Here is a 25,847-nt window from a genome sequence, read left to right on the forward strand (position 1 = left end):
GGCGCTGCTTGCAGCACCGCCATGGGGATTCCGACCCCCTTCCCGCCAGCCTGTTTCTGGCGGTGTCCACCGCCAGAACCAGGATGGCGGGAACGGGTGCCGTGGGGCCCCTGGGGGCCCCTGCACTGCCCATGCCACTGGCATGGGCAGTGCAGGGGCCCCCTAACAGGGCCCCACAAAGATTTTCACTGTCTGCTTTGCAGACAGTGAAAATTGCGACGGGTGCCACTGCACCCGTCGCACCCCTGCAACTCCGCCGGCTCCATTCGGAGCCGGCTTCATTGTTGAAGGGGCTTTCCCGCTGGGCCGGCCGGCGGTCTTCTGGCGGTCGCCCGCCGGCCCAGCGGGAAAGCCGGAATGGCCGCCGTGGTCTTTTGACCGCGGAGCGGTCTTTCGGCGGGAACCGCTTGGCGGGCGCCGACCGCCGCGGTCAGAATGACCGCCTTAGTAACTCTGCACCGAAGTACCCAAATGTGGATGCAATCGAGTCTTCTCGGCACTCACTAAAGAACAGCTATCTAAACCTGATGCAAAGCCCTGCAAGATCTGGGCCCTTGGAGAAGTCTAAGGAAAGAAACCAAGCAGCCCTGCTCTGGTGCATCCTCAGATGTGGAACTGGAGCTGAAAGTGCTGTGCGCCGCAGGCAGGGCCTCTGGCATTGCGCCACTCTGGGTCCGCGGCGTTTTTTTACTATAGATTTGCCGCATAATCCTCAGAATTAAGAAAAAAATGTGTTTCTAGCTCAAACGGTTCAAAAGTTCTTAATAACGCAGGGACACGCGCTGCAAAGACTGATTAATCACCTTTCTGTTAGTTATTGCTACATTTCAGTGTTCAGCTGGTGCTAATGAGGTGCAACCTATGTTCAGAAAGTGTAAAAATTACAAAATAATGAAGTAAAACTCTTGTAAAATGTGCGATATTACGCCACACAATTTGCCCTTTCTTGCCGCATAATTTACGGCACACCGCCATGTAATTTACCCATCCCGTGCCGCATAATTCCAGTCACCCTGGCTGAAGGGCACCTAGATACTATTGGCACCCTTTAAAGAGCCAGTAAAGCAAAACCTGTACTCAGGCAGCTAGTCACGCATAGACCTAGGAAACTAGGCAAGCCCATCACCCCACCTCCCTCCACACGAATGAGGAGCTAACTGAAGCCTGGCATTCAGTGGCACAGTAACTGATGGTGGGGACACCATACATGAGTCTACAGGCCTGTGGCCTCTTTGCCTTCCTTTTATCGTTTTTGATACATGTTGAGTTATTATGTCACGTTTATTGCAGAACTTTGTGTCAGTTCCCTGTTATTCTATAAGGGTCAGTGGCTTTGTGATGTGTTTTGTCCTAAGGATGTGATTTCACTTCCTGCGATTGTGGTTCCATGACACCAGCAGACCTTGATTTGTCACACAAAAGCGACTGTGATGTTGCGGTGATGGCGTCCCCAAACTAGAAACAGCTGCAGCCCTGCATTGTGGCCACTGCCTTACCACAACACGCGCCCGCCTCACTGCACCCCTAAGTGCACCTATCCCACTGCTCAACGGTGACAGCCCAGGTGTTACTCGGCACACCCAGACAGCTTCCGAGCACCATGAAAGGGAGAGTGTGTGTACTTTGTGTCAGTGTGCAGATGTGCGTGTGTGAGTGTCACTGTACAGGTGTGCGCGTGTTTTGTGTCAGTGTGCAGATGTGTGTGTCACTGTACAGGTCTGTGCGTGCTTTGTGTCAGTGTGCAGATGTGTGTGTGTCACTGTACAGGTGTGCGCGTGCTTTGTGTCAATGTGCAGATGTGTGAGTGTCACTGTACAGGTGTGCGCGTGCTTTGTGTCAGTGTGCAGATGTGTGTGTCACTGTACAGGTGTGTGCGTGCTTTGTGTCAATGTGCAGATGTGTGAGTGTCACTGTACAGGTGTGTGTGCTTTGTGTCAGTGTGCAGATGTGTGTGTGAGTGTCACTGTACAGGTGTGCGCGTGCTTTGTGTCAGTGTGCAGATGTGTGTCCCTGTATAGGTGGGCGCGTGCTTTGTGTCGATGTATGTGTGTGCTTCATGTCAGTGTGCAGATGTATGTGTGCGCCTGTATGTCGGTGTGCATGTCAGATAGTGTGTGTGTCTCTGTGCGCGTTTCTGTGTGTTTGTTTAGTTGGGCATGATCTGCTCAGTGTCTACCTCGTGCCGTATCGTGCACATGTATGCACAATGTATCTATTATTTACGTAGCCAAAGCACAAGGAAGAGATCATTTATGAAACCACAGATTTTAAAATCACAGCCACAAAATCATCTACTCAAAAAATCAAGAATGCCAAAACCTCACGCTTGCCAAAAAATCTTTACAAAAATGTGGGTACTCCACCATCAAGCATGTGTGCCACAGTGCACTTAGAGCACTAGCTGTAATCCATGCAACTATCTCTAATCCCTAAACGCTATCTGTAATCCCTAAACACTATCGGTAATCCTTAAACGTTATCCGTAATCCCTAAACAATATCCCTAATCTCTATCTATAATCCCTAAACCCTGAATGCTATCCCTAATCACCAAATTATATCCCTAATCCCATAACCCTATTCCTAATTCTTAAATGCTATCTGTAATTCCTAAACACTGTCCCTAAACACTATATTTAATCCTTAAACACTGTCCCTAATCGCTAAATACTATCCATAATCTCTAAACACTAGCTGTCATTCCTAAACACCATCCCTAATCCCTAAACATTGTCCCTAATCCCTAAACACTATTCCTAGTCCAGAAACACTTTCCCTATTCACTAAATACTATCTCTAATCTCTAAACACTATCCCTAATCCATAAACACTGTCCCTAATCTCTAAACACTATCCATAATCCCTAAATGCTATCTGTAATCCCTAAACACTATCCATAATCCCTAAACGCTATCTGTATTCCTTAAACACTATTTCTAATCCCTAAACACTATGGCGGTCATTCTGACCGCGGCGGTCGCCGCCCGCCAAGCGGTTCCCGCCGAAAGACCGCTCGCGGTCAAAAGACCAGAAGACCGCCGGCCGGCCCAGCGGGACAGCCCCTTCAACAATGAAGCCGGCTCGGAATGGAGCCGGCGGAGTTGAAGGGGTGCGACGGGTGCAGTGGCACCCGTCGCGATTTTCACTGTCCGCACAGCAGACAGTGAAAATCTTTGTGGGGCCCTGTTAGGGGGCCCCTGCACTGCCCATGCCAGTGGCATGGGCAGTGCAGAGTCCCCCAGGGGCCCCACGGCACCCGTTCCCGCCATCCTGGTTCTGGCGGTGGACACCGCCAGAAACAGGCTGGCGGGAAGGCGGTCGGAATCCCCATAGCGGTGCTGCAAGCAGCGCCGCCATGGCAGATTCCCTGGGCCAGCGGGAAACCGGCGGGAAACCGCCGGCTCCCCTTTTCTGACCGCGGCTTTACCGCCGCGGTCAGAATCGCCCAGGAAGCACCGCCAGCCTGTTGGCGGTGCTTCCGCCGCTATCCGCCATGGCGGTCATGGACCGCCAAGGTCAGAATGACCCCCTATGTCTAATCCCTAAATGCTATCCGTGTTCCCTAAAAACTATCCCTAATACCTAAACATTATCCGTAATCAGAAAAAAAACAATCCATAATCCCTAAATGTGATGCTCCATAACTAAACACAATGCTTTATCACTGAACATAATTCCTCATTGCTATACAATACGCCTTTCAGTAAACACAATCCTGAAACATTACCTTTAATCGCATAATCTTGCTCTAAACCCCACAGCATTATTATATATTCACTTTTTTTGATCTACACTGATAAATACTATCATTACATTTATAGTAATTCAATTTTTGCACGTGCAGCTAGAACGTTGGATAAAAACCAAATCTAAATAAAATGAAGATGTATAAAATGAGTCACACTCATCTCCCTGCATAACAATCCTCATGCACCTATGTGTGAGCACACACGTGCAAGTGTGCACATTCTTCAAAAGTGTATATGAATTTCCATGCACCACTACTACTTGCGCACTCACTTGGATGTACGTGCCCACATGTTTACACACCAACACTAACTCTTTCACACTCCAGCACACAGACCTCCTCACCATCTCTGGTGCACAACCACACACAGGGGAGCCACACTGCACACTCCAGCACACAGACCTGCTCACCATCTCTGGTGCACACCCACACACAGGGGAGCCACACTGCACACTCCAGCACACAGACCTGCTCACCATCTCTGGTGCACATCCACACACAGGGGAGCCACACTGCACACTCCAGCACACAGACCTGCTCACCATCTCTGGTGCACATCCACACACAGGGGAGCCACACTGCACACTCCAGCACACAGACCTGCTCACCATCTCTGGTGCACACCCACACACAGGGGAGCCACACTGCACACTCCAGCACACAGACCTGCTCACCATCTCTGGTGCACATCCACACACAGGGAGCCACACTGCACACTCCAGCACACAGACCTGCTCACCATCTCTGGTGCACAACCACACACAGGGGAGCCACACTGCACACTCCAGCACACAGACACACAGACCTCCTCACCATCTCTGGTGCACTTCCACACACAGGGGAGCCACACTGCACACTCCAGCACACAGGCCTAATCACCATCTCTGGTGCACATCCACACACAGGGGAGCCACACTGCACACTCCAGCACACATACCTACTCACCATCTCTGGCACAACCACACACAGGGGACCCACACTGTACACCCCAGCACACAGACCTGCTCACCAGCTCTGGTGCACATCCACACATGGGAGCCACCCTGCACACTCCAGCACACAGACCTCCTCACCATCTCTGGTGCACAACCACTCACAGGGGAGCCACACTGCACACTCCAGCACACAGACACACAGACCTCCTCACCATCTCTGGTGCACATCAACACACAGGGGAGCCACAATGCAGACTCCAACACACAGGCCTACCGACCATCTCTGGTGCAGTCACACGTGGGAGCCACACTGCACACTCCAGCACACAGACCTCCTCACCATCTCTGGTGCACATCCACACACAGGGGAGCCACACTGCACACTCCAGCACACAGACCTTCTCACCATCTCTGGCACAACCACACACAGGGGACCCACACTGTACACCCCAGCACACAGACCTGCTCACCAGCTCTGGTGCACAACCACACACAGGATAGCCAAACTGCTGCACACTGCAGCACACAGACCTGTTCATCATCTCTGGTACACAACCACACACAGGGGAGCCACACTGCACACTCCAGCACACAGACCTGCTCGCCAACTCTGGTGCAGTCACACACAGGGGAGCCACACTGCACACAGACCTACTCACCATCTCTGGTGCACATCCACACACAGGGGAGCCACACTGCACACTCCGGCACACAGACCTACCGACCATCTCTGGTGCAGTCACACACAGGGGAGCCACACTGCACACTCCGGCACACAGACCTACCGACCATCTCTGGTGCAGTCACACACAGGGGAGCCACACTGCACACTCCAGCACACAGACCTGCTCACCATCTCTGGTGCACATCCACACACAGGGGAGCCACACTGCACACTCCAGCACACAGACCTGCTCGCCAACTCTGGTGCAGTCACACACAGGGGAGCCACACTGCACACAGACCTACTCACCATCTCTGGTGCACATCCACACACAGGGGAGCCACACTGCACACTCCGGCACACAGACCTACCGACCATCTCTGGTGCAGTCACACACAGGGGAGCCACACTGCACACTCCGGCACACAGACCTACCGACCATCTCTGGTGCAGTCACACACAGGGGAGCCACACTGCACACTCCAGCACACAGACCTGCTCACCATCTCTGGTGCACATCCACACACAGGGGAGCCACACTGCACACTCCAGCACACAGACCTGCTCGCCAACTCTGGTGCACAGTCACACACAGGGGAGCCACACTGCACACTCCAGCACACAGACCTACCGACCATCTCTGGTGCACAGTCACACACGGGGAGCCACACTGCACAAAGATATGATCTCCATCACTTGTGCACAACCACACACAGGAGAGCCACACTGATGCACCATCCAGCATTGGAGGCCCAGAGATAATGAACACAAAGACATCTAGAATTCCAAGCCATAATTTATTTAAAGAACTTCTTAGCTTTTTCTAAAACAAATATATACAGCGTGGATCATAAAGGAAACTCTAATTACAGGAATATATTAACTATGTTTAACAAGTAAAAAATAGAACATATCTTTATGAATGTCCGCCCTTTCCGCTCATTTCACATACTTTTTCCAAACACTTGCCTTTCCTGGTGTTCTGTGCCCTCGTCTCTCCCGCCCTCACACTCACTTCCTCTTACTCGGCTCACTGTGCTCTCTCCGATCCCCTCAGGGCTCTCTCTCACTATCTCTCTCTGTCTCTCTCGCTCTGTATCTCTCTTTCTTTCTCTCTCTCTCACTATCTCCCTCTGTCTCTTTCTCTCTGTATCTCTCTTTCTCTCGCTCTCTCCCGTTCTCTCTCTCTCTCTCTCTCTCTGTCTCTCTCTCACTATCTCTGTCTCTCTTTCTCCCCTTCTCTCCCTCTATCTCTCCTCTCCCCACTCTTTCTCTCTCTCTTTTCTTCTCTCTCTCTCCCTCTCTCTCGCTATCTCTCTCTCATTATCTCTCTCTCTCTTTCTCTCGCTCTCTATCTCTCTCTGTCTCTCTCGCTCTGTATCTCTCTTTCTCTCGCTCTCTCCCATTCTCTCTCTCTCTCTCTCTCTGTCTCTCTCTCACTATCTCTGTCTCTCTTTCTCCCCCTCTCTCCCTCTATTTCTCCTCTCCCCCACTCTCTCTCTCTCTCTCTCTCTCTCTCTCTCTTTCTCTCGCTCTCTCCCATTCTCTCTCTCTCTCTCTCTGTCTCTCTCTCACTATCTCTGTCTCTCTTTCTCCCCCTCTCTCCCTCTATTTCTCCTCTCCCCCACTCTCTCTCTCTCTCTCTCTCTCTCTCTCTTTTTCTCTCTCTCTCTCTCTCTCTCTTTCTCTTTTTCTCTCTCTCGCTATCTCTCTCTCATTATCTCTCCCTCTTTCTCTCGCTCTCTCCCGTTCTCTCTCTCTCTCCTCTCCCTTTCCGCTCTCCCCTATTATTTCCTTTCTCATCTGTCCATCTCTCACATCTCACACGTTCATCTCTGTTTCCCATTCACCGCCGCCTCTGCCTTCCTCTCTCCTTCTCACTCTCTCTTCTCTTCTCTGTCTCCTCCCTTCACCCCACTTTCCGAGTCAGTTCCCCTCTTGGAGTCTCCACGTCACCTGTCACCTCTTCCCTCACGCCCTCCCTCCATCTCTGCCCTCAGGCCCCTCCTCTCCCTCACATGGACCTGCCCTTCTCCGGGCCCCTCTTCTTCACTCTCTTCTCATCTCTCTTCTTCCCCCTGTTTTCTTCATCTCTCCCACGCCCCCCTCTGCCCTTCCCGCCTTCCTTCTTCTTCTTTCTCCTCCGCCTCTTCCTCCTCTTACTCCACCCCGAGGAGCCGAGCTCTTCCTCGACGGGAGGGGCCCTGGAAGAAAAGAAGGCATGTCAGTGAGCAGGTGCCTCACCTGGGCAGGAGGCCGTCCTAGCGCCGGGAAACCACTGACTCTCCGTGTGATCCTGGTCTCATGGAGCTACACTCCCCAGCCTGTGCCTCCATCCATCGCTAGCTCAGCCACTGACTCTCTGCGTGATCCTCGTCTCATGGAGCTATACTCCCCAGCCTGTGCCTCCATCCATCGCTAGCTCAGCCACTGACTCTCTGCGTGATCCTCGTCTCATGGAGCTACACTCACCAGCCTGAGCCTGTGCCTCCATCTAACCCCAGCTCAGACACTGACTCTCTGTGCGATCCTCGTCTCTTGGAGCTACACTCACCAGCCTGTGGCTCCATCCAACTCCAGCTCAACCACTGACTCTCTGTGTGATCCTGGTCTCTTGGAGCTACACTCACCAGCCTGTGCCTCCATCTAACCCCAGCTCAGCCACTGACTCTCTGTGTGATCCTGGTCTCTTGGAGCTACACTCACCAGCCTGAGCCTGTGCCTCCATCCAACCCCAGCTCAGCCACTGACTCTCTGTGTGATCCTGGTCTCATGGAGCTACACTCACCAGCCTGTGCCTCCAACCAACCCCAGCTCAGCCACTGACTCTCTGTGTGATCCTCGCCTCTTGGAGCTTCAGTCACCAGCCCGAGCCTCCTTCCAACTCTAGCTCAGCAACTGACTCTCTGTGTGATTCTGGTCTCATGGAGCTACACTCACCAGCCTGTGCCTCCATCCAACTCAAGCTCAACCACTGACTCTCTGCGTGATCCTCGTCTCATGGAGCTACACTCACCAGCCCGTGCCTCCATCTAACGCCAGCTCAGCACTGACTCTCTGTGTGATCCACGTTTCATGGAGCTACACTCACCAGCCCGTGCCTCCATCCATCTCTAGCTCAGCCACTGACTCTCTGCGTGATCCTCGTCTCATGGAGCTACACTCACCAGCCCGTGCCTCCATCTAACCCCAGCTCAGCCACTGACTCTCTGTGTGATCCACGTCTGATGGAGCTACACTCACCAGCCTGAGCCTGTGCCTCCATCTAACTCCAGCGCAGCCACTGATTCTCTGTGTGATCCCGGTCTCATGGAGCTACACTCCCCAGCCTGTGCCTCCATCCATCGCTAGCTCAGCCACTGACTCTCTGCGTGATCCTCGTCTCATGGAGCTACACTCACCAGCCTGTGCCTCCATCTAACTCCAGCGCAGCCACTGATTCTCTGTGTGATCCTGGTCTCATGGAGCTACACTCCCCAGCCTGTGCCTCCATCTAACTACAGCTCAGCAACTGACTCTCTGTGTGATCCTGGTCTCATGGAGCTACACTCCCCAGCCTGTGCCTCCATCTAACTACAGCTCAGCAACTGACTCTCTGTGTGATCCTGGTCTCATGGAGCTACACTCAGCAGCCTGTGCCTCCATCCAACCCCAGCTCAGCCACTGACTCTCTGTGTGATCCACGTCTCTTGGAGCTCCACTCACAAGCCCGAGCCTCCATCCATCACTAGCTCAGCCACTGACTCTCTGTGTGATCCTCGTCTCATGGAGCTACTCTCACCAGCCTGTGCCTCCATCTAACTCCAGCGCTGCCACTGACTGTATGACCTCAAATGAGTGCACTCACCTCCCTTGTCTCACTCTACCCCAAACCCTGCCACTGACTGTCTGTGTGACCTCAAGAGAGTGCACTCGCCCTCCTGTGTCTCACTCTAGCACCAAGGGCTGTCACTGACTCTCTGAGTGACCTCACGAGAGTGCACTCACCTCTCTGTATCTCACTCTACCCCCAATACTCCCGCTGACTCTCTATGTGACCTCACAAGAGTGCACTCACCACCCTGTGCCTCACTCTACCCCCAGGGCTGCCACTGACTCTCTGAGTGACCTCAAGAGAGTGCACTCACCCCCCTGTGTCTCACTCTAGCCCCAAGGGCTGTCACTGACTCTCTGAGTGACCTCACGAGAGTGCACTCACCTCTCTGTGTCTCACTCTACCCCCAATACTCCCACTGACTGTCTGTGTGACCTCAAGAGAGTGCACTCACCCCCCTGTGCCTCACTCTACCCCCAGCGCTGCCACTGACTGTCTGTGTGACCTCAAGAGAGTGCACTCACACCCCTGTGTCTCACTCTACCCCCAACCCGCCACTGACTGTCTGTGTGACCTCAAGAGAGTGCACTCACCCCCCTGTGACTCACTCTACCCCCAGCGCTGCCACTGTCTCTCTGAGTGACCTCACGAGAGTGCACTCACCTCCCTGTGTCTCACTCTACCCCCAATACTCCCACTGACTCTCTGTGTGACCTCAAGAGAGTGCACTCACCTCCCTGTGTCTCACTCTACCCCCAATACTCCCACTGACTCTCTGTGTGAATTCAAGAGAGTGCACTCGCCCCCCTGTGTCTCACTCTATCCCCAAGGGCTGTCACTGACTCTCTGAGTGACCTCACAAGAGTGCACTCACCTCCCTGTGTCTCACTCTACCCCAGCGCTGCCACTGACTCTCTGTGTGACCTCAAGAGAGTGCACTCACCCCCCTGTGCCTCACTCTACCTCCAGCGCTGCCACTGACTCTCTGAGTGACCTCAAGAGAGTGAACTTAAACCCTGTGTCTCACTCTAGCCCCAAGTGCTGTCACTGACTCTCTGAGTGACCTCACGAGGGTGCACTCACCTCCCTGTGTCTCACTCTACCCCCAATACTCCCACTGACTCTCTGTGTGACCTCAAGAGAGTGCACTCACCGCCCTGTGCCTCACTCTACCCCCAGCGCTGCCACTGACTCTCTGAGCGACCTCAAGAGAGTGCACTCACCCCCGGTGTCTCACACTAGCCCCAAGGGCTGTCACTGACTCTCTGAGTGACCTCACGAGAGTGCACTCACCTCCCTGTGTCTCACTCCACCCCCAGCGCTGCCACTGACTCTCTGAGTGACCTCAAGAGAGTGCACTCACCCCTGTGTCTCACTCTAGCCCCAAGTGCTGTCACTGACTCTCTGAGTGACCTCACGAGAGTGCACTTACCTCCTGTGTCTCACTCTACCCCCAATACTCTCACTGATTCTCTGTGTGACCTCAAGAGAGTGCACTCACCCCCCTGTGTCTCACTCTACCCCCAGCGCTGCCACTGACTCTCTGAGTCACCTCAAGAGAGTGCACTCACCTCCCTGTGTCTCACTCTAGCCGCAATACTCCCACTGACTCTCTGAGTGACACCTCAAGAGAGTGCACTTACCTCCCTGTGCCCCACTCTACCCCAGCTCTGAACTGATTCTCTGAGTGACCTCAAGAGAGTGCACTCACCTCCCTGTGTCTCACTCTATCCTCAGTATTGCCACGGACTCTCTGTGTGACCTCACGAGAGTGCACTCACCTCCCTGTGCCTTCATTCACCTCACTATCTCTTAGTAACACAGACTCTGATAGGACTGAACGCTTTGACTTGAGACGAGCCCTTGACCTCTTCATGACGCAGTCAAGCAGCATCTCTGTCCCCGACACTCAGTGTGAGCTGAGGCGAGCTCCTTCACTTCCAAGTGGCTCAGTCTGCGATCAGCTGTGTCTACGATAACAGACCACATATCTTGCTGAACTGCGCCTGACTCTCAGTGTGAGCTTGGACAGTCAGGCCTCACTTGCCCTGTGTACACTGTTAACCAAAACTATGACTGTGAGTGCACTGGGGCCGAGGAGGCCATATTATGAGCCCACGCCCTCTCCCAGAAGGATTATCTTTGAAGGCAGTCATCCATTCTCCAGTCTATCTACATCATTAAGTGCCTGACTGAGATGTTGGCGGACGAGTTACTCCGTCACTATGATGACAAGTATGCCATCCGCTGAAACATAAACTCCATTATATCCTATGGGATTTCTATTTTGGCAGACAGGGTACCCATCATCCTCGTCTGCCAACATCTCAATCAGGCCCTAATTCTCTTTTGGGTGTCAGACAGCCACTTGCACAGGGGCGCTTTGAGGGACCACGTACCTCCGCTGGCCGAGGCACGTTCCGTAGCCGCCCTCCGCCTGCAGCTTGTAAGTGCCCCACTCCTTCCAGGCTGATGGGGAGCTGGCCATAGCGGCGTCGCGGGCCCCTGGCACCATCATCATCCACCCGTATCGAGGCGGGAACCCCTTGGGTAGTGCGGCCTGCCCCGACTCTGCGGAAGAAAGAGGCAGAAACATCACACCCTCTGCAAGCTTCTTCAGGATATGTTCAAGAAATGTGCACATGGGTGGTTGCCCCTAACTCTTTGTGAGTGTGCCATTTTTTTTGGTTTAGGGGGTCTAGGTTAAGGATTTACCTGATAATGGGGTACCATTACTCTCTGGCCCTGGCACCAGGAGGAAGCCTTCCCAGCTCCTCTGATGCCATGGTTCACAGTGGTGTAACATTAGACCCCACAGTGAGTGGGGTCCCCAAGTGGCCCCCTCAGCACAGTACACTGTGCAAGCATGGCAGGCCCCTGGCCTGAGAGCTCCTGGCTGGGTTCTGGAGGGGGATCCCTCCATGTACTTTGCAGTTTCGTTACACCACTGATGGTTCAGGGGATCGGCGCTGCCTGGTGCTACCTGGTTTCAGGGCATCGTGATGTGGTAGTTCATCACTGGCTCACTACTGCCAGCATTTCATGGCCGCGGACAAAGGGTGGTGGCTTCCAATAGGATCCAGGCCACAGGTGGACGGCTGACCCTGAGGAAACACAATAAGGTTTGAGTACACAAGAATATCTCTACCTTCCAGTTGCTCTTCGAGCCGTCACCCTTAGAGGGTTCTTTTGAAAATCAAGACCCTGGCTTGGGCCTATACTTCTGGACCTGAACACAACCTTGACATGGAGTGCTGGACATGCACATAACCTTGACATGGAGAGATGGTCCTCCCCATGACCTTGACATGGAGTGCTGAACCTGCACCTGACCTTATCATGAAGTGCTAGTCCTCTCCGTGACCTTGACATGGAGTGCTGGACTCTCACATGACCTTGACATGAAGTGCTTGTCCTCTCCATGACCTTGACATGGATGCTGGACCTGCACATGACCTTGACATAAAGTGCTTGTTCTCTCCATGCCCTTGACATGGATGCTGGACCTGCACATGACCTTGACATGGAGTGCTGGACATGCACATGGCCTTCCCATGGAGTGCTGGTCCTGCACATGACTTTGACATGGAGGGCTAGTCGTGGCTTTGACCTTGACATGGAGTGCTGGTTCTGCTTATGACCCTGGCATGGACTGCTGGTCCTGGCTATCATCTTGGCATGGAGTGCTGGTCCTGCACATGGCTTTGACATGGAGTGCTGGTCCTATGACCTTGACATGAAGTGCTGGTTCTGCCTATCACCTTGACATGGACTGCTGGTCTTTCCTATGACCTTGGCATGGACTGCTGGTCCTGGCTATGACCTTGACATGGAGTGCTGGCCCTGCTCTTGACCTTGACATGGAGTGCTGGTCCTCTCTATGACCGTGCCATGGAATGCTGGGCCTGCACATGGCCTTGACATGGGGTGCTTGTCCTATCCATGACCTTAACATGGAGTGCTGGTCTTGGCCATGACCTTGACATGGACTGCTGGTCCTGTCTGACCTAGGCATGGAGTGCTGGTCCTGCACATGACCTTGACATGGAGTGCTGTTCCTGCCTATGACCTTGGCATGGACTGCTGGTCCTGCACATGACCTTAGCTTGGAGGGCTGATCCTGCCTGACCTAGGCATGGAGTGCTGGTCCTGCACATGACCTTGACATGGACTGCTGGTCCTGGCTTTGACCTTGACATGGAGTGCTGGTTCTGCCTATGACCTAGGCATGAACCTTGCCATGGAGTGCTTGTCCTATCCATGACCTTGACCTGGAGTGCTGGTCCTCTTTATGACCTTGCCATGGAATGCTGGTCCTGCACATGACCTTGACATAGAGTGCTGATCCTGCCTGACCTAGGCATGGATTGCTGGTCCTGCACATGACCTTGACATGGACTGCTGGTCCTGCACATGACATTGACATGGAGTGCTAGTCCTGGCTTTGACCTTGAGATGGAGTGCTGGTTCTGCTTATGACCTTGACGTGGAGCGCTGGTCCTGGCCAAGACCTTGGCATGGACTGGGGATTCTGCCTATGACCTTGAATGGCCAGAATTAAAAATACCCGTGCAAAAAGAAAAATAGGAACCCCGGTTTAGACTTGAGAAGTCCTCCTGGCTGGCTAATGTGCTTTTCTTACTACAATGTCTACAATCATCAGGCGAGAGAATGTCCCTGACGGGAATCAGGACCACTCTGAGGGGAGCAAGAATGACAAAGAGCCGCAGGGAGGAGGCTCAGAAGTTCAGAACTTGTCCATTGAGAAACAAGATCAAAACCAGCTGAAAACCTGAAGCGCAGAATTCTCTCTGAACTACTCCAGACATAGCATCTGAGTGAGGGTGTGGCGGAAGGGGTTATTCCTTCACAAACATGACGGATATCCTGTCTGCTGTATTACGATCCCCATAGGATATAATGGGATCGTAATACGGCGGACGTGATATCCGTCACATTGCTGATGGAGCATTCACCTCCACCAGGACCTAAATCAGGCCCAAAGTCTGCTACACAGAAGAGTCTGGAGTCTACCTCTGAAACAAAACTCTTCCCCATGCGTCCAGCCTCCGCATCCACCATCAGTGCCGTCGTAGGTGAAGAACACACCTGGAGACAGCATTAAAAATACACTGGAGTATTTGCATGTACTTTATAAGTCATTGCTGTGCTAAACCTGTGCCAATTCAGGATGGAATCGGGATGAAGGAGGAGAAACTTTGCCTTTCAGGATGTAGCTCAAGGTCCGGAAGTTTCTAGAACAAGTCAATTTCATGCTTGTGTTTGGTAAAAGAATGTGCTTCAAGAATTGTTCTAACTAGTTGCTTAAGATGTACATAGCAGAATGTGCTTCAAGAATAGCGCTAACTAGTTGCATAAGCTTTACCAAGCAGAATCTACTTTAAGAATTGTGCTAACTAGTTGCTTAGGTTTTACCAAGCAGAATGTGCTTTAAGAATTGTGCTAGCTAGTTGCCTAAGATGTACATAGCAGAATGTGCTTCAAGAATAGCGCTAACTAGTTGCATAAGCTTTACCAAGCAGGATGTGTTTAAGAATTGTGCTAACTAGTTGCTTACGTTTTACCAAGCAGAATGTGCTTCAAGAGTTGTGTTAACTAGTTCCTTAAGCTTTACCAAACAGACTGTGCTTCAAGAATTGTGCTAACTAGTTGCTTAAGCTTTACCAAGCAGAATGTGCTTTAAGAATTGTGCTAGCTAGTTGCCTAAGATGTACATAGCAGAATGTGCTTCAAGAATAGCGCTAACTAGTTGCATAAGCTTTACCAAGCAGGATGTGTTTAAGAATTGTGCTAACTAGTTGCTTACATTTTACCAAGCAGAATGTGCTTCAAGAGTTGTGTTAACTAGTTGCTTAAGCTTTACCACACAGACTGTGCTTCAAGAATTGTGCTAACTAGTTGCTTAAGCTTTACCAAGCAGAATGTGCTTTAAGAATTGTGCTAGCTAGTTGCCTAAGATGTACATAGCAGAATGTGCTTCAAGAATAGCGCTAACTAGTTGCATAAACTTTACCAAGCAGGATGTGTTTAAGAATTGTGCTAACTAGTTGCTTACATTTTACCAAGCAGAATGTGCTTCAAGAATTGTGTTAACTAGTTGCTTAAGCTTTACATAGCAGAATGTACCTTAAGAATTGTGTTAACTAGTTGTTTAAGATTTACCACACAGAACATGCTTCAAGAATTGTGTTAACTAGTTGCTTAAGCTTTACATAGCAGAATGTGCTTGAAGAATTGTGATAATTAGTTGCTTAAGCTTTACCAAGTAGAATGTGCTTCAAGAATTGTGTTAACTAGTTGCTTAAGCTTTACCAAGCAGAATGTGCTTCAAGCATGGTGCTAACTAGCTGCCTTAGCTTTACTAAGCAGAATGTGCTTGAAGAATTGTGCTAACTAGTTGCTTAAGCTTTACCAAGCAGGATGTGCTTCAAGAATTGTGCTAACTAGTTGCATAAACTTTACCAAACTGAATGTGCTACAAGAATTGTGCCAACTGGTTGCTTAAGCTTTACCATGCAGAATATGCTTCAAGAATTGTGCTAACTGTCTGCTTAAGCTTTACATAGCAGAATGTGATTTAAACATTTTGCTAACTAGTTGCTTAAGCTTTTCCAAGCAGTGTGCCTCAAGAATTGTACTAACTAGTTGCTTAAGATTTACCAAGCAAAATGTGCTTCAAGAGTTGTGTAAGAAGTTTCTTAAGCTTTACCATGCAGATTGTGCTTCAAGAATTGTGTTAAGTAGTTGCTTAAGCTTTACAAAGCAGAATTTGCTTTAAGAATTGTGTTAACTAGCTGCTTAAGCTTTACTACTCAGAATGTGCTTCAATAATTGTACTAACTAGTTGCTTAAGCTTTACATAGTAGATTATGATTTAAGAATTGTGAAATTAGTTGCTTAAGCTTTACCAACCAGAATGTGCTTCAAGAATTGTGCTAACTAGCTGCTTAAGCTTTACCAGGCAGAATGTGCTTCAAGCACGGTCCTAACTAGTTGCTTGAGCTCTACCAAGCTGTTCAACAGATAGGCCCTCATTCCGACCCTGGCGGTTTCAAACCGCCAGGGTGGAGGACCGCGGGAGCACCGCCGACAGGCCGGCGGTGCTCCAATGGGCATTCCGACCGCGGCGGTAAAGCTGTGGTCGGACCGGCAACACTGGCGGTCTCCCGCCAGTGTACCGCCGCCCATAGGAATCCTCCAAGGCGGCGCAGCTAGCTGCGCCGCCGAGGGGATTCCGACCCCCCCTACCGCCATCCAGTTCCCGGCGGTTCTCCCGCCGGGAACCGGATGGCGGTAGGGGGGGTCGCGGGGCCCCTGGGGGCCCCTGCAGTGCCCATGCCACTGGCATGGGCACTGCAGGGGCCCCCGTAAGAGGGCCCCTAAATGTATTTCACTGTCTGCTTCGCAGACAGTGAAATACGCGACGGGTGCAACTGCACCCGTCGCACAGCTTCCACTCCGCCGGCTCGATTCCGAGCCGGCTTCATCGTGGAAGCCTCTTTCCCGCTGGGCTGGCGGGCGGCCTGAAGGCGGCCGCCCGCCAGCCCAGCGGGAAAGTCAGAATCACCGCCGCGGTCTTTCGACCGCGGAACGGTATTCTGGCGGCCCCCGACAGGCTGGCGGCGACCGCCGCCGGCCAATGTCGGAATGAGGGCCTTAGTCTGTTAAGGGATATTTTTACGTCTCTTCACCAGTGCCGGCCACTTCATGCTGGCAAGGCACTGTGTCAGTGCTAGATCCTCAATGCGCTAGGTCTGCCTACTGCCCTACACCAGTGCTGCCTCTGTTCTACATTCAACCACCAAGGAGCCCATGCAAATCAGATCCCCTGCCACCTTCGTCTTCTTCTATGCATAAGGAGACAGCCCAAGAGATGAACCCTCACCACCTTTCTCAAGGTTTAATTTCATGACCAAGTGTTACCGTCTCATTTCTTCTCAAAATTTTTAAATAACAAACATGTTTGCACTTGGTTAACACACTTTGTATCTGAGCTGCTCAATGTGCCCACTAACACATTATGTTGCAGTTGGAAGAGACAAAGCTCCTCATCCGTATTCATTCCAGATGGGTGCAAGTTTTCAATTTAATAATAAAATGTGCTTTCTTCCTCACCTTTTTTAGCTTCCATCCTAGTTATGGCACCAAATGTTGTCTTGACTGAAAGAGTCTTATGAGGCAAGGTAATGCTCAGCTACTGTCCTGTTAGAATCATGTCTTGTTTTTGCCTAAGTGTGTTTCTGTAATTCTGTTCTTAGTGTCATTGTCTTACAGGTGATATATTTCAAATCACAAGTACATTACACCATATAAAGTGCAAATTCTGCATCACTGAAAATTGATGCTCAACTTTGCAGCATGTGTTTTCCTGATGGACATTTTACCAGAATATTTCTGGATGTTTTAATTGCTTTAAATGTGTTGTTTGGAATGAAAGGATTTCACAAACTTGTCTGACACAGAATGGAGAGGAAATAACAAAAATACAAGAACCTCTTGGGACAGACAAGGTCCTGATGAATGCCACAGACCCACTGGGCAGAAACATGTTAACCGCTATGGTGCAGAAGCACTAGTCTTCCTTAAGCACTCCATCTAATGTTTAATAATCCCCTCGGTCCTCAGGGAATAAAATATTTTTGGAGATACCAGAGGGATATTCAAACTGCACTCTTAGGATCTCCGCTCCTCGCATACACTAATGAGAGCACCAAAGTGCTTTCTCCAGTACAGGAAGCCCAGTCACCATTATCATCATTCTTGGTGAATGAGGAAGCCCGAGGATGAAGCACGACACCTGGGTAGGTGTGTGAGGGCTCACCTAACATTTTTTGTGATATGTTGACTTCAGGTTGAACATACAAACAGGACATACAAAAGTGTACCCAATCCACGGATAAATGATCCTCCTCTGGGTATAGAATTGAAGAATAGAGCTTTTGCTTTTTAGTTCTGTTAAACAAAATGACATAAGTACCGAGAGGAGGAAAAGAGAACTGTCAGCGAGGCAGCAAAGCAAATGAATACTTGCATACCACATGGACGGAATCAAGACAAGGAGTTTGCCTGTTTTATTTACTTGTAGTATGAAATGGGTACTTTGGGTAAACCAGACAAGAAGTGTATTAACATGAAAAAGAATAAAAAAGGTTTGTGAAAGAAATTTAAATTTAACTAGTCTATCACATTAACAAGCTGTGAATAAAAGTGAGGGCAGCTATTTTTATGCATAAAAAAGTGAAATGGGGAGTGTGGGCTGATTGCCTGCTGACGCTAAAGTGTTTCTTGGTAACACAGAGAGCCAGACAGGTGGACAATTACCCTGTAAGCAGGCCAGCACACAAGATTTTCCAAGAGCGGGGAATAGCTAGTCCTCAGTCATCCTCTGCCCTGCATCCCTGGCAGCTGGCCGGTGTTACACGAGTACTTCCTTACACCAAAAGGGATAAGACCTGACATTGTAACACTGTGTGAGCTCCAGCCAGGCTGTGCGCTGCTCTTGTACTGCACCAGTGCTGTTCTTCTCTCAATCATTATTTTGTGGTTTTGGGCACTTTAATTTCTCCTAAAATAAGTGCCAGAGCCCAAGGTACTGCTTAGGAGGCCACTGCATCTTGCACAACCCACTGCCCAGCGAGTGTTGCACTACTAACGGCCTTCACACTTAATTTTTTCCTAAGTTGATATTGAGTTGCTAAACTGATGTGCTGTTGCTGAAAATAGGCAGTCAGCGCCACCTTGTGGTGGGCTGTCAACGAAAAAACATGCCGGTGTTACAAATTAGGTGCCGGCGCTGAGCATAGGAAAACTCAGGGCACAAATTAAGCACTGTTTTTGGGCCAATTCACAATGGCATTTTTAAATACATAAAGTAGTACTCTTGTAGTACTCTTTTACATACTATTACCTACTTTTGTGAATTGGCCCAAAACATCTAAAATGGGAATAAAATTGGACTATTCAGGGAGCATTCATATAGAATTACAATAAAAAGACAGGGCTGAGCCCTTTTTGGACTTTTACCACTAGAAAGTGGGTAGTTTCACGGCTAATTTGCAAAGACATTTAGGAGTATGCAAAACAGTATCTCTCTAGTACTACTTCCCATACTCATAAAAGCTTTACTGAACCGGCCGCTATGTATTTAAAATATATTTCACTTAGTAGATTGGTTACAATAGAGTACTTTGTTAAATGCATTTGCTGATTAGGTCCTATTTCTTAATATTTGTGTGGATTGTGCCTCTTGGTAGAGATCCGGGTAGCTCCTGTACCAATGCTGTACTTGATCAAAAACATTGTGCCCCGTCCGGCAACTCCAGAGGTCCAGCTCCCGCTACGGATGGGACATACGCGCACCTATGTCACTTGCTAGCATTGTAACTTGTATAAAGTCCTGCAGAGGTATCTATATATCCTATGACAGTGTCAGACTCAGGTTTCCTAACCCTCTTTGACTGCTATTACCTTCCAGGAAGACTGGCTGAGAAGGATTGGCCTCTTAAGTCGAGTGTGTATCAGGGGCATCAGGCGGGGTGTTCAAGAGTCGTAGCAATGACCTGTACCCAGGGTTACTCTGGAGGCAGTGAACATACCTGACAAATTAAAATATCCTGCTTAAAGACTGGAGCTAGTAACACATGATCCAAGACTCACGGGCCAGTGATGGCTGCTATAGCAACACAAAAAGATGATGGTCCGAATGCTGAACATTGCCAAACGTTCAACCCCAGTCACAGATCTGGGTTGAATCCATCATTTTTTGCTACCATGCCACTGCAATTTGGACCCAGCCATATGCACATCAGTCTTGACCCTGCTCCCTGCCCCTTTTTATGTTGCTATAGTTGCCCTAAGTGGGAAGGGTATGCCCGCTTGGGGGTCCTGTGTCACTAGATTCAAGCTAGCCTGGCTGACGAAGGGTGATACCCCGAAACAGGTCCTAGGATACTGGTTTCCGGTCCAGAGAGGACCTGATTTTGCAGTTCGGGCTGGACTGTTCCCATGGGGAACAGGGTCAAGACTGATTTGCATATGGCTGGGGCCAGACTGGAGTGGCGTGGTGAGCTAAAGAACAATGGATTTAAGCTAGATCTGTGACTGGGGGTGAGTGTTTGACAATATCCAGCATTCCGTCCATCATCCTTTTGTGTTGCTATAAGTGAAAGCCGCTGACCAGGTCTACAGCCAAGTAACAGAGTACATGAGACAGTTACCCTTCCACTGACAGACACTGGCCACAGCGGGGAGCTGCTTTTACTGTGACCCTCTCTCATCTAGACCAGCGATGGCCGTCAAGACCACAGACCCTGAGAGGATAAACCAAGACTGCTCTGACAGTGACACTGTGACTGGGCCACCAACGAGGCTCAGTTACTCAAGTACTGCTCTGAAGAGGGCTTACACAGGCACTTCACACACAGACCTCCAATTAGCCCTTGCCGCGTGGTTGTGATGGGGTGGAACGGGACCTTCTTCTGACCCTTGGGGCTAGTAGCCTGAAGCTGGTGTAGTGCATGAGATGACACTATTATATGCACAAAAGAAGACCTTGGTGCAGGTGGGTGGGGTTAACACAGGAAGGACGATGAACAGGAGACACACAAAACGAAACACAACATGAATCACTTACCAAGCAAATGGGGGCTAGACAGAAGATTTCCAAAGCCCCTCCCTGTGCCGCTCTCACCAAGGAGATGGCGATAAGGGGGAGGAGGGAGACGTCACTGTGGAGGCGGGCACCTGGCCCAGGCTGCTTTCACTGGATCTTCTCTGCCCTCCTGTCCTCTTGAACTGTTGGAAATGGTTCCAAGATCCAGACTGGACCTGACATTCACCCCACTCCCCCCCCCCAAGCTTTCCATCCCAGTGCCAGTAGTCAGCACGCCACATCTGACTGGTGCTTGCGTGAAGTCAGACTAACCTTCATTGGTTATTCCAAAATGTGCCATTTCAGTTCTCAACCAACCCTTCACCCAAAGTGCACAAACACCCATGCACGTGTCCTCCAAATGTGTTAACAAAACGATACATGTTTGTAAAAGTACTCATCCACCCTCCACCCAAAATGCTCACCAAATCCTCCTCACTTGTAATGTAGAGTGCTTTAGAAGTGGGTTGTTGGGTTTGGGCTTGGGGTGGTGTGTGTGTGTGTGTGTGTGTGTGTGTGCGCATAAAGGATGGAGCAAAAAGTTCAGTGGATATGCACACATACACACACACAACCCCCACCCCCAGCTCAAACCCAACAATCCACTCCTAAGGTGCTCTACATTGCATGTGCACACACACACATATACACACACAACCCCTCAGCCCAAACCCAACAATCCACTCCTAGGGCGCTCTACATTGCATGTGCACACACACATATATGCACACACACACACAACCCCAACCCCCAGCTAAAAACCAACAATCCACTCCTAAGGCGCTCTACATTGCAAGTGCACACACACACACACAACCCCCACCCCCAGCCCAAACCCAACTATCCACTTGTAAAGGCACTCTCCATTGCAAGTGCACACACACACACACACATACACACACAACCCCCATCCCCCACCCCCAGCCTAAACCCAACTATCCACTCCTGAGGCACTCTCCATTGCAAGTGCACACACACACACACACATACACACACACACAACCCCCACCCCCAGCCCAAACCCAACTATCCACTTGTAAGGCACTCTCCATTGCAAGTGCACACACACACACACACACATACACACACAACCCCCATCCCCCACCCCCAGCCTAAACCCAACTATCCACTCCTGAGGCACTCTCCATTGCAAGTGCACACACACACACACACATACACACACACACAACCCCCACCCCCAGCCCAAACCCAACTATCCACTTGTAAGGCACTCTCCATTGCAAGTGCACACACACACACACACACATACACACACAACCCCCATCCCCCACCCCCAGCCTAAACCCAACTATCCACTCCTGAGGCACTCTCCATTGCAAGTGCACACACACACACACACATACACACACACACAACCCCCACCCCCAGCCCAAACCCAACTATCCACTTGTAAGGCACTCTCCATTGCAAGTGCACACACACACACACACATACACACACAACCCCCATCCCCCACCCCCAGCCTAAACCCAACTATCCACTCCTAAGGCACTCTCCATTGCAAGTGCACACACACACATACACACACAACCCCCATCCCCCACCCCCAGCCTAAACCCAACTATCCACTCCTAAGGCACTCTCCATTGCAAGTGCACACACACACATACACACACAACCCCCATCCCCCACCCCCAGCCTAAACCCAACTATCCACTCCTAAGGCACTCTCCATTGCAAGTGCACACACACACATACACACACAACCCCCATCCCCCACCCCCAGCCTAAACCCAACTATCCACTCCTAAGGCACTCTCCATTGCAAGTGCACACACACACACACACACACACACAACCCCCATTCCCCACCCCCAGCCCAAACCCAACTATCCACTTGTAAGGCACTCTCCATTGCAAGTGCACACACACACACACACATACACACACAACCCCCATCCCCCACCCCCAGCCTAAACCCAACTATCCACTCCTAAGGCGCTCTCCATTGCAAGCGCACACACACACACACACACACACTCACGGCCAGAAGGAAGCTGATTGGTGTCACAAGAGACACAATCAGGCTATTGTCTTACAAGGGACATTCAGGATTTCGATTGAGTTTTTTTTTTAAAGAGTTGGTACAAAGAGTGTCTCCATCGCAGCTCTGAACCTAAAAAGATCCCTGTAGGCCTGGTGAAGGTTGAGGGGCACAGCCTTTGAATGCAGGACTTTTTAACAAATAAATTAACAAGCTCTGTTCCACTTTGGAATGTAAACTACAAATGGCACCTTCAGGGATGTACTGTCTTTTCTGCCCCATCTACGTGGTGTAAAGTGAAAAAGGAAACTACTAGTCTGACAACAGTGGAGGCCTCTGACCCTTAACCCTCTGCCCCCTTGACCTCTCTTTCGTACAGATTTTGATTTTTGCTGATCTGTTCGCAGTCACCTCTCTCCTGAAACCACTCAAGCTGCTGTGATGTGCAATTCACACAACCTTGTCTGCTGGATCATCTGCTCTGTCAGGGCTCTTTTGCTTCTCCATTGGCTGGTGCTATATGTGATCCACTACACTTTAAATGCTATCTATTTCCCAAACTTTAGTTCCGCTAATTAAAAAGTATATTATGATATGAGTTCTGATTTTTATGATTATGACTTGTCAAGCTTTACATTTTCCTGAAAATACATCAAAATATAGTCCAGAGACCGGACTATGCAACCTGTAAGCGGCGGAGTGCCTGCTGTAGTTCATGCACGCAGGGGCACATTTATCAAAAAATGTCCCTGTGCTGTTGATGAATGTGCTGCCTAGTGACAAAGCAGGCATGGAGGAAGGGTGCCTGTGTTGCAGACAGGGACACCTTCCTGCACAAAAACAACCCTCTGAGACATTTTCTTTTTTTTAATGTGTGCTGCAGAATGCAGCATACATAGAAAGAGGAAAATTTGAGGGGGAACTAACATATTTCTCCTTGTTACGCCTCACCTGGGGAGGGGTAGCATTTTAATGCATTTTCAGGTCTACCAGTAATAGTAAATCTGTGAATGTGCCATAATCCATGGGTGTTGCACGGGAACACCCAGCCTCCACCCATGGAACGCCTCCCTGCCACAGAGTAATGCAAGGCAGCGATTTGAGCTGCGTTGCGTTACTCTAGATTTCTCAGGCCACGCAGGGTCACAAAAGGTGGCCTTGCATGGCTGGATAACTCTTCCTTACTAATTGCATGGCCCTTACGCCCCATTACATGACTCAAGGGAGACACAATTGCATGATAAGTATGCCCCATATTGTTAATTAACATCCTGCACTGGTTGTGAACAAGGATCATGTTTTCTATGCTAGGGACAGGCTGTGCCTTTGTCCCTTTCACAGCTCTCTAGCCCGCCCTTCCTGGACTTAAAAGTGAGTATGTGGACCTGCCGGATGTTTATCTGATGATGCTGAGGGGACCATAGCGAACATGGAACCCAGAGTGGCTGCATCAGATCTGTCCATGTGCTCTCACTGGTGGCCCCTTGTTGGGTGCACTATCGTCAGACTGCAGTGACTCATACAGTACAGAGGGAGCCCTCCCCAGACCTCCCCAGCACCCTGGCATTGAGTGATGTGTGTCTCGCTCTTTTCTTGCCACTGCAGAAACATACCAGAAGTTATCCCTAGCTTGGTAAGTGGGTCAGTCCATTTCATATTCCATGCCACTGGTCTCTGCTACAGGATTTGTTTTTCATGTCTCTTTTTCGTATCTGCCAACTTACAAAATATTTTTACATTGTGAGGAAGGGGACCTTGGATGGGACGGGGCCTGGTGTTGAGAGTCACTAAGAGACATTCTGTTTTTTGTTTTTTGCAGGGGATGGAGGGGCTTGGTGATTGGCAGAGTGTCTCTTAGCGACTCTCAACACCAGGCCTCGTCCCATCCAAGTCCCCCTTCCTCACAATGTAAAAATATTTTGTAAGTTAGCAGGGTTATCTAGGCCAGTGTTTCCCAACCTGTGGTCCGGGGACCCCTGGGGGTCCGCAGAGCCTTCTTAGGGGGTCTGTGACTGCTTAGAAAATGTAATAATTTCAACAGATTGGGTGCCCAGCTTTCAGTAATGACTTATTGGGGGGCTCCCTGGATTCCAATAATGATTCAGTGGGGGTCCCTGGGTTCCAGTACTGATAAAGTGGGGGGTTCCACAGACGTCAAAAGGTTGGAACCACTGTTCTCGGCTGTCACCGATGTCCTGGGGTGTTTTCACACCTTTTAGTTGCTTACGCCACCCGATAACGAGCTGAAAACCCGCTGTTTATAGTTGTTTTCAACTTGCTTTCCCTGCCACTGGGTGATTTCGGCTCCTCAACGGGTTACGTTGTCAAGAGGCATCACATAGAGGCAAGGTGTGAGTTTGCAGGTCTACTCTTTGCACCTAGTTGTTGCAAAGTTTGTATGTCATTAAGTATTTCATTTGTGGTTATTGTGGAGTTTAGGTCTGTGTTAATGAACCTCCAGTTTGTTGAGCTTGGTTGATTGGGGCATTGTAAATCACAGAGTGTCTTCGAGGCACTAGGAAGACACAATTCTCTAGGTGTAGACACCAGCAATCAGACTGAAAGTGGAGGTACTAATAGAAGGTTGACAGAAGAGAAAGGTCTAAGGGTTTTTAGTAACCCCACTTTCTGAACATGAGGGGCAAAGCATCCCTGTGCTGGGGGCCCAGCACCTCCGGGGCCCTGACTTACGAACCTTCAAAGGATGCTTGTGTGTGAAGCAAGGCAGTGAGCAGCAGTCAGGTTCTCTGTCTAAGTGGAAAAAAGTGCATGAGCACACTTCCTTCCACTTCACACACTGGTATCGCCTATGCATCCATGATCAGACACAACATGCCTTGTACTGCTCCAGTTCATAGAGGTTGAAGACACATCCCTTTAAAGACCACTACATCACAATGCAGTAACAGTATACCTCTGCTCCCAGAATCCAGCTACCTCTGCAATCACTTGTTGATGTGTCCTTGCCTTTAGCCCTGTACAGCACTCTGCTGCCTTTTGGTTAAGTTTGT

The 25,847-nt window shown here is 50.2% G+C and overlaps 1 protein-coding gene and 1 long non-coding RNA gene across 3 annotated transcripts in view; one reads left to right on the forward strand and one right to left on the reverse strand.

Annotated features, from left to right (window-relative positions):
• Positions 1 to 25,847, forward strand: part of LOC138286667 (uncharacterized) — a 95,172-nt gene that overhangs the window by 57,557 nt on the left and 11,768 nt on the right. The gene's annotated exons all lie outside the window — the stretch shown is intronic.
• Positions 1 to 25,847, reverse strand: part of IHH (Indian hedgehog signaling molecule) — a 154,784-nt gene that overhangs the window by 18,593 nt on the left and 110,344 nt on the right. Inside the window, exons 3-4 of one of the 2 annotated variants that reach the window (XM_069227135.1) lie at positions 11,560 to 11,731; positions 6,132 to 7,550 (exon numbers count right to left, since the gene is read on the reverse strand). The exons of the other annotated variant lie outside the window; for it this stretch is intronic. Coding sequence (XP_069083236.1) covers positions 7,361 to 7,550; positions 11,560 to 11,731 — 362 coding nt within the window. The 3' untranslated portion in view covers positions 6,132 to 7,360. Of the gene's footprint in view, positions 1 to 6,131; positions 7,551 to 11,559; positions 11,732 to 25,847 lie in introns of those variants that run through there. 2 annotated transcript variants of the gene reach the window in all.

This window comes from Pleurodeles waltl, chromosome 3_2 (assembly GCF_031143425.1).
Source record: "Pleurodeles waltl isolate 20211129_DDA chromosome 3_2, aPleWal1.hap1.20221129, whole genome shotgun sequence".
NCBI lineage: Eukaryota > Metazoa > Chordata > Amphibia > Caudata > Salamandridae > Pleurodeles > Pleurodeles waltl.